Source organism: Oncorhynchus clarkii, chromosome 11, assembly GCF_045791955.1.
Source record: "Oncorhynchus clarkii lewisi isolate Uvic-CL-2024 chromosome 11, UVic_Ocla_1.0, whole genome shotgun sequence".
NCBI classification, from domain to species: Eukaryota; Metazoa; Chordata; class Actinopteri; order Salmoniformes; family Salmonidae; genus Oncorhynchus; species Oncorhynchus clarkii.
The window spans coordinates 18,300,651-18,310,650 of NC_092157.1; the positions used below are offsets into that span (position 1 = coordinate 18,300,651).

At 47.5% G+C, this 10,000-nt stretch overlaps 1 protein-coding gene across 3 annotated transcripts in view; it reads right to left on the minus strand.

The window, feature by feature from the left end:
• The window catches only part of LOC139420319 (zinc finger homeobox 4), a 137,113-nt gene that overhangs the window by 85,369 nt on the left and 41,744 nt on the right, over positions 1–10,000 (minus strand). For all 3 annotated transcript variants that reach the window (XM_071170286.1, XM_071170283.1, XM_071170284.1), the window contains exon 5: positions 9,499–10,000. This exon is cut by the window's right edge and continues 22 nt beyond it. In XM_071170286.1, the coding sequence (XP_071026387.1) occupies positions 9,499–10,000 (502 nt within the window). The remainder of the gene's footprint in view (positions 1–9,498) is intronic.

Here is a 10,000-nt window from a genome sequence, read left to right on the forward strand (position 1 = left end):
CCCTGGCTCCCTGCATCCCCCATCCTCTCCCCTCTCCCTCTATCAACCTCTCTCCCCTGTACCCTGGCTCCCTACATCCCCATCTCCTCTCCCCTCTCCCTCTATCAACCTCTCTCTCCTGTCCCCTGCATCCCCCTCTCCTCTCCCCTCTCCCTCTATCAACCTCTCTCCCCTGTCCCCTGGCTCCCTGCATCCACATCTCCTCCCCCCTATTCCTTCCATCCCTCCCTCCTCTCCTCTCCCCTCTCCCTCTATCAACCTCTCTCCCCTGTCCCCTGGCTCCCTGGCTCCCTGCATCCCCCTCTCCTCTCCCCTGTCCCTCTATCAACCTCTCTCCCCTGTCCCCTGGCTCCCTGCATCCCCCTCTCCTCTCCCCTGTCACTCTATCAACCTCTCTCCCCTGTACCCTGGCTCCCTGCATCCCCCTCTCCTCTCCCCTGTCCCTCTATCAACCTCTCTCAACTGTCCCCTGGCTCCCTGCATCCACATCTCCTCCCCCCTATTCCTTCCATCCCTCCCTCCTCTCCTCTCCCCTCTCCCTCTATCAACCTCTCTCCCCTGTCCCCTGGCTCCCTGCATCCCCCTCTCCTCCCCCCTCTCCCTGCATCCACCTCTCCTCCCCCTATTCCTTCCATCCCACCTCCTCTCCTCTCCCTTCTCCCTCTATCTACCTATCTCCCATGTCCCTTGATCCCTACATCTTTCTCCACTCTGTCCCTCCATCTCTCTTCCTTTCCCCTTCTATCTCTCCTCCCCTTCCCTTCCCCCTTCTGGTGGTCTGTAAGCAACCCCCTCCCTTCATCTGTTCCCTCCTGCCCTCCCTTACTATGTCCCCCTGCTATCGTTCCCATACCTGTCATGGTAGATCTGTGGATAGTCTCCACAGTCTCCTGCACACAGACAAACGCCCTGACCTGGACCAACTGACCCTCGGGGGGGGGGGGGGGGGGGGGGGGTTCACACATCTGGCTATTAATGTCACAGCATCTCTAAAATGGTATCTCCCAACTCACAGCTCACCGGAGCTGAGGACGGCCCTGTGTGTTCCCTCGGGGAGGAAAAGAGGAGATAGCGAGAAGGGGAGGGGGATCAACTATAGCAATTAAACAAAACATAGTGACTCTCAATCAAAGCTTATATCAATGCTGCGATGACCATCTGGTGGTGGTGAAGAAATAGGAGAGATTCCTAGTATTATTGTGAATGGCATATCTTTGAGGATTATTAGGGAAGGGGGGGGAAGCCTGTCCATTTGAACACACACACAAACACACACACACACACACACACACACACACACACACACACACACACACACACACACACACACACACACACACACACACACACACATCTGTCTTTAGTCTTTAATTACTAGCATCACCCCCACCCTCGGACCTCTGAAAGATTTCCATTGTAATCCTGACTCAGGTGAAAACGGAAACGATTTGAGTAATGTACTAACCCCAACCCTACACCACTAGACTGGGTAGAGGGAAAGAGTGAAAGAGAGAGAGAGAGAGAGAGAGACAGCATGAAGAGAGCCACACCAATATCTATGTAAAGTTTGAGTTGATTCTTTGAGAGGAAACCCCACTTGAGCTCTCTCCCTCTTTCATAGCATCTCTCTCTTTCTGTCCCTCTGCTTCAGTGAAGTGCTGCCTCTCTGATCCTACTTATGTTTTGGGAAATACAGCTGAAAAACGACCTCACACTCCCCACTGGTCAGACAGTCAAGAATACAACAGTTATCAAACTAACATTCAACTGGAAAGTGAGTGTGTGTGTGTGTGTGTGTACTGTGTGTGTGTGTGTGTGTGTGTGTGTGTGTGTGTATCATAAACAGGCTGTGCATCAGTAGCGCTGAGCGATGAGTGCTTTTTGAGGTTGTTTCGGTTTCGGTAATAAAAGAAATAAATGAAATGCACTATGCATATTATGTGGGTTGAATGCTGGAACAACACAGAATAAAACAATTCAATAAGTCCCATGATGGTAGTGACTGTCCATTACTGCTAGTCACTTCTTAACCATCACTTATTCACTTTACTTTGATTAAATATTACATTTGTGTATATTACATTTGTTTCATTCCAAGTTATCATCTCATCATATCTCTATGCTGTCTGACACAATCACCATTTTAGTAGTTCTTCAAAGTAAATAAGGCATGCTTTTATGACTGCTGAATACCAACTATCAATCACTTTGATCATGTATTTTCAGGTAGAGATACCTCGAAGCAACTGCTCTCTGCCCCTCTCGATCGCGCGTTCATCTCTCTTCTCTCAATCTCCGTGTCTGCCCCACACAGACCGGACAAGTAGGCGCGCAATGGATTACGGTCTTTGTAGTGTATTATCACATTTTCTGGATTAAATTTAGTAGAATATTGGCTTGTTGGAAACTACAACTCCCTACTCCATTGCACAGCTCACGGAAGAAGAAAAAAAACGAACAAAATGGAACTCAAATAATTGAACCGACGTCGGTCAATTAGTTGTTTAAAAAACAAAAAATAACCTCTATGCATCAGTAGTATATATACCTCTCTCTCTCTCTTTCTCTCTCTCTTTCACTCTCTCGCTTCCTTCCACCGCAGTACAATGGGTTTTTATGCAAATCTACTGGAGTCAATCCCCTTTCTATTTCCCATCCCAGCCAGCCAATGACAGGCCATAATTACACTGCATATATATAGGGCCATTTGATGAAAAAATGAGAGAATAGGATTGACCTCGCCTAAAGGTTGAGGAGAGATTGGCCAGTTAATATCAGAGCTATATAACCACCACCTACCACCTCAGTCTGAGATGAGAGGGAGGGACAGAAAAAGCAGAGTCCATTGATATGCAGGAGGGGGAGAAAATTGAAAAAAATATATTTTTCTTTTGATGAATATTAAATTCCAGTCCGTCCCCTCCCTCTCCTCCTCCTTTCCTCATTCTCTCATTTAATTCCCCCCCTTGTTCCCCGGCTGGCCATGGCGTTGCCAGGAGGATCATGGGTAATGAGATGGCCTATCTGCCACTCCCCAGAGATAGAGAGAGAGAGAGAGAGAGAGAGATAGAGAGAGAGAGAGAGAGAGAGAGAGAGAGAGAGAGAGAGAGAGAGAGAGAGAGATAGAGAGAGAGAGAGAGAGAGAGAGAGAGAGAGAGAGAGAGAGAGAGAGAGGCACCATTTCACCACACCATCTCCCCTTGTTAAATCACATTTTCTCAAATAAGTCAATTTTCCCCTCCCTCCCTCCCTGGTGATGATGAAGATGAGCATTATACGTGCTGGGGTCCCTGTTGGGTGGAAAGAGGGAAAGGAAGGAAGGGAAGAAAAAGAAATGAAAAATACAAATCTGGAAATATTCAGGAGGGCCCCAGACAAGCCATTCTGCTTGACTGACGACAGAAAACCATAGAGAGAGAGGGAGCAAGGAGAGAGCAGAAATAGAGAAAGACAGGGAGAAAAAAGAGAGAAGAGGAGGGAGGTAGAGAAGTAAAATGTATATGCACGCAGGACTGTAACTCGCTTTGGATAAAAGCATGGCATATACTGTATATTAATAGTTTAATCAAGCTCAGTTCAGACTTTTGGATTTGGGAGCAGGGTAGAGACATGTGATGGGTAAGGGAGGATGGCAGAAAGGTTAGGAGGTGTGTGTGTGTGTGAGAGAGAGAGAGAGAGAGAGAGAGAGAGAGAGAGATATGGGGGTCAGGGGTGAGGGTGAGGCTGGTTGAAGTCAGGAGGTCCATCTGACGAACAGGTGCGGCTGGTTGGTGTAATCGTTTGGTGCGGTCAATGCAGTGTGTGTGTGTGTGTGTGTGTGTGTGTGTGTTTGTGTTTCTGTGTGGTCCTGTACCACGCAACACTGACCATGAACATTCTCCATTGTAAATGATCCCTACTGTACCTCAAAGCGCAGCACACACACTCAGAATACACACACTCAGCACACACACACTCAGAATACACACACTCAGCACACACACTCAGAATACACGCACTCAGCACACACACATTGAGTACCCCCACACACTGTGTACCCGGGCAGGCGCTCCAGCTCTTGTGAATGACACTGACAGATTTACTACCCTGCCCATCTGTATTAAGTCCTGTGTTTATTATCCAGAGTCATATCTCTGCCATACATCATCATTCTCTACATCATTCTCAACGCTACCCAAACACAGGCTGGGCCAGCTATAGACACGCCATGGTACGTGCTACAGTACTCTTCAATATGGGCTGATCTACCTCATGGGCAGCTAGCTGGCTAGCTCGCAAGCTATCACACAGCCAGACATTAACATCTGCCTGCTCACACCTCACATTTGCAGTGCAGAGTTGCATTGCCAAGAGTTAACTCTTTGGAGAGAAGGATTTTCATTTGACAGGTAAACACTGTGTTCCATTTTGGAATTATGCCGTTTTCTAGTTTGGAATTCTAGACTGTTCTATTTTTGCATAATCCAATCCAAAACCCTGCAATCAATGTTCTAATCTAGAGTCATTCAGATTTATTGTGGAATTATAAAGTCAGAATCCAGAATGCTATTTTGAGTGTTCTAGATGTGTTAGTGGTCCATTTTGATGGCATCAATTACAATTAACCAGAAGTTATTAACAGGAGCCACCAAGTCCTTCGACATGAACCAAGCGGTAACTGAGACAATGAGCTTAAAGAAGGATCAGATTGGTTCCTCAGAAAAGTTACTTCCTGCATTAGGACTAGCGTCTGCGTCTGAGGGAGCGAGGAATGGAAAGAAGGGGTAGGAAAAGAGAGATATGGGCGTAGAGAGAGAGAAAGAGAGAGGAGAGAGGAAGATGAAGAGAGAGAGAGAGCGATGAAGAGAGAGAGGGAAATTAAAACAAGGGGTAGGTAAAGAGAGATATGGGCGTAGAGAGAGAGACAGAGAGAGGAGAGAGGAAGATGAAGAGAGAGAGAGAGCGATGAAGAGAGAGAGGGAAATGAAAACAAGGGGTAGGTAAAGAGAGATATGGGCGTAGAGAGAGAGACAGAGAGAGGAGAGAGGAAGATGAAGAGAGACAGAGAGAGCGATGAAGAGAGAGAGGGAAGGGTAGAGAGACAGAAATAGCCCTCCTCCTGCTACTCTCATCTGGCCTTCTGTTGTAAAGTCTGGAAACTCTTCCGTCCCGAATCCCCTCAGATCTCTACTGAGCTACAAAGCAGCAATAAAGTCTGAATATGCTTTTTGTCTGCATCTTCCACCGTTTCACAGATCCTCAGTGTTCTAGACCCATATGGGAAGGTAGTCAACACTTTGTTCTCTTTGTGTGTGGGGCCAAGCCAGGGCAGGCAGAGCAGAGCAGAGGCAGGCCACTCCCATGGGTCTTTCACCTCCACACATAAAAGAAAAGGTGTTTTTCTGGTCAAAAAAAAGACATATTTTTTTCTTTCTCCTCTGCTCCTGCTTTACTGCCATCTGACTAGGGGTGAAACAGTCTGAATCCTGCCAAACGCATTAAAGCCAGCATCTGTCCAACAGATTTGTGCAGCCGGTACAGTGTGTATGTGGGGTGGTGGGGGTGGGGGGGTGGATGGGTACAAGGGTAGCTGAGTGCATGGAGAGGGTGGTGGGATGACTCTCTCCTCTACAGCATTAGCCAAAGGTACAGTGCCTTGCGAAAGTATTCGGCCCCCTTGAACTTTGCGACCTTTTGCCACATTTCAGGATTTAAACATAAAGATATAAAACTGTATTTTTTTGTGAAGAATCAACAACAAGTGGGACACAATCATGAAGTGGAACGACATTTATTGGATATTTCAAACTTTTTTAACAAATCAAAAACTGAAAAATTGGGCGTGCAAAATTATTCAGCCCCTTTACTTTCAGTGCAGCAAACTCTCTCCAGAAGTTCAGTGAGGATCTCTGAATGATCCAATGTTGACCTAAATGACTAATGATGATAAATACAATCCACCTGTGTGTAATCAAGTCTCCGTATAAATGCACCTGCACTGTGATAGTCTCAGAGGTCAGTTGAAAGCGCAGAGAGCATCATGAAGAACAAGGAACACACCAGGCAGGTCCGAGATACTGTTGTGAAGAAGTTTAAAGCATGATTTGGATACAAAAAGATTTCCCAAGCTTTAAACATCCCAAGGAGCACTGTGCAAGCGATAATATTGAAATGGAAGGAGTATCAGACCACTGCAAATCTACCAAGACCTGGCCGTCCCTCTAAACTTTCAGCTCATACAAGGAGAAGACTGATCAGAGATGCAGCCAAGAGGCCCATGATCACTCTGGATGAACTGCAGAGATCTACAGCTGAGGTGGGAGACTCTGTCCATAGGACAACAATCAGTCGTATATTGCACAAATCTGGCCTTTATGGAAGAGTGGCAAGAAGAAAGCCATTTCTTAAAGATATCCATAAAAAGTGTCGTTTAAAGTTTGCCACAAGCCACCTGGGAGACACACCAAACATGTGGAAGAAAGTGCTCTGGTCAGATGAAACCAAAATGGAACTTTTTGGCAACAATGCAAAACGTTATGTTTGGCGTAAAAGCAACACAGCTGAACACACCATCCCCACTGTCAAACATGGTGGTGGCAGCATCATGGTTTGGGCCTGCTTTTCTTCAGCAGGGACAGGGAAGATGGTTAAAATTGATGGGAAGATGGATGGAGCCAAATACAGGACCATTCTGGAAGAAAACCTGATGGAGTCTGCAAAAGACCTGAGACTGGGACGGAGATTTGTCTTCCAACAAAACAATGATCCAAAACATAAAGCAAAATCTACAATGGAATGGTTCAAAAATAAACATATCCAGGTGTTAGAATGGCCAAGTCAAAGTCCAGACCTGAATCCAATCGAGAATCTGTGGAAAGAACTGAAAACTGCTGTTCACAAATGCTCTCCATCCAACCTCACTGAGCTCGAGCTGTTTTGCAATTAGGAATGGGAAAAAATTTCAGTCTCTCGATGTGCAAAACTGATAGAGACATACCCCAAGCGACTTACAGCTGTAATCGCAGCAAAAGGTGGCGCTACAAAGTATTAACTTAAGGGGGCTGAATAATTTTGCACGCCCAATTTTTCAGTTTTTGATTTGTTAAAAAAGTTTGAAATATCCAATAAATGTCGTTCCACTTCATGATTGTGTCCCACTTGTTGTTGATTCTTCACAAAAAAATAAAGTTTTATATCTTTATGTTTGAAGCCTGAAATGTGGCAAAAGGTCGCAAAGTTCAAGGGGGCCGAATACTTTCGCAAGGCACTGTATATCACTCGCTAGGAAGCTGAACATTCACACACGCCACAGATATGGGTTACAAAGGCATTACGGCCCAGGGAGCACAACAATCTCTTCGTCATTTTATTATATGTTGGCACAATGTAAAAAACATGGAAGATCAGCCACATGATGTATAACACTATCCCCATCCATCCATATAATATAGTAATTCTGCCAATCTTTCTTTTACAGGATATTGCTGTACCAATAAGGGAGTGTTACACAGACCAGACCAGACCTCTACAAATCCTCCAGCTTCCGTCTAACCAGGGAGGGTGTCCACACATTCCCATTGCTCTGGGGTTTTAAAGCAAGGCCTCCAAATTCCACAGGCGATTCTGGGACCCCCCCCCCCCTTCTCTCTCTGGCCAGACAGCTATTCTTCCCTTCTCTCTCTCTTCCCATGTCACCCCCCCTTCTCTCTCTCTGCCCACATCACCCCCCCTTCTCTCTCTCTGCCCACATCACCCCCCTTCTCTCTCTCTGCCCACATCACCCCCCCCTTCTCTCTCTGCCCACATCACCCCCCCTTCTCTCTCTCTGCCCACATCACCCCCCCTTCTCTCTCTCTGGCCACGACGGCTACTCTTCCCTTCTCTCTCTCTGCCCACGTCACCCCCCCTTCTCTCTCTCTGCCCACATCATCCCCCCTTCTCTCTCTCTGCCCACATCACCCCCCTTCTCTCTCTCTGCCCACATCACCCTCCCTTCTCTCTCTCTGCCCATGTCACCCCCCCTTCTCTCTCTCTGGCCACATCATCCCCCCTTCTCTCTCTCTGCCCACATCACCCCCCCTTCTCTCTCTCTGCCCATGTCACCCCCCCTTCTCTCTCTCTGCCCACATCACCCCCCCTTCTCTCTCTCTGCCCATGTCACCCCCCCTTCTCTCTCTCTGGCCACATCATCCTCCCTTCTCTCTCTGGCCACGACGGCTTCCATTCTCTCTCTCTGCTCCCCCTTCTCTCTGCCCATGACGGCTACTCTTCCCTTCTCTCTCTCTGCCCAAGTCACCCCCCCTTCTCTCTCTCTGGCCACATCATCCTCCCTTCTCTCTCTGGCCACGACGGCTTCCATTCTCTCTCTCTGCTCCCCCTTCTCTCTGCCCATGACGGCTACTCTTCCCTTCTCTTGTCTGTCTCACTCACTCTTTGCTCACAGTTTGATAACTTACAAACCCATAGACTTTGTGTGTGAGTGTGTGTGTGTGTGTATGACACCATAAACTAAACTATTATCTAAGAGCATGATGTAGGATTGCTTTTCACCCTAGTCTCCTTTTTCAGAGAAAATAAATAGTTATACTGATATGGTTATACTTTAAATTGCCCTGGAGTTGGTCTTGTACCTTGGCCTTTAATCATTGCTAATAAAAACACATTTTTCCCTATTATGATTTAATGGCTGCCAATGTCTTATGTAGCCGAGCTGGTTACTGTCAGACGCTAAATCAACTGCTGTGAACACACAGCCAAGAGCTGAGCTACAGGACACACACACATACACCGCCCCACACACACAGTGTCAGATGTTGTTAGGCCTGGTCAATAGATCCTCATTAGGTTCATATAGTGCAGTAGATCCTTTAGGTCAGGATCCTGGGCGAACAATCTTTTCACACTGTAAACTATTTGTATATCTCTGTCTCTGAGGGACCTGTTTATATAATGTTTACAGTGTTCTAAGATGTGTGTGTGTGTGTGTGTGTGTGTGTGTGTGTGTGTGTGTGTGTGTGTGTGTGTGTGTTGTGTTGTGTGTGACACTGTTGCATGGTGGCCTTTCTGTCTGTGACTACAGTATGCCGCCAACGCTTATCTAAATTTATAACAGAACTCAATTAACTTTGATTTCAGACATCATATTAATACCAGTGAAAATACTCTCTCCTTTCACTCTTACAGGAAAGAGCGAGGTGGAGAAGGGAGGAGGTAGGAGAGAGGGATGATAGAGGCAGAGAGGAGAGGGAGCTAAATCAGCTCTACCTGTTGGTTAATGGCTAATATAAGCCAGGTGGTGCCAGAATGCCGATCTCTAACACCCTGCTACAAACACAGGGCCACCACTAATAGACCTCACGTAACAACGCCTTACAAACCACTGGCTGGATGACATCATGCTATTAAAGAGGCCTAGGCCCTGTTGCATAATCACTGTATCATGCCGCTGCGTTGTTTGGTGTGTTGATGGCTGTCGTGTGTACGCTGGGGGTGTTGTGTTACAACAGGAGTGACTGGTACCTTGTACAGCCTAATGGCAGCCTCGTGTCGCTGGTTGGTGGCGTGCAGCCGCAGTTTATCCACGCTGTTGCTGTAGTAGTCGCACGCGTTGCACTTCAGGTGCACAGGGTTGCCGATGGCGACGCACTTTAACCTCCACTGGTTGGCTTTCCCGCCTTCCTTGATGTGCGCCACCAGCTGCTGTTTCTGCATGTGTTTGTCTGTCTTACAGTGCAGCTGGAAGTTGGCCTTGAGCTGGGTGTTGTAGGTGCACAGCTTGCACTGGTACACATCTCCCACAATGCCACGCCACTCATCCTCGGGCAGGGTGCGTTCTGCGTTGACGTGGGCGCCCAGCGCCTCCAGGCTATCGGAGGTGAAGCGACTGCAGACAGAACACTGGTAGAGGCGGAGCGACGGGTCGCTGATGGGCGGAGAGAGCTCACCACTGCCTCCAGCGCCCCTGCCGCCGGAGAGGACAGACAGGTCATCAGCCATCAGCTGACCACTGGCTAGACGCAGC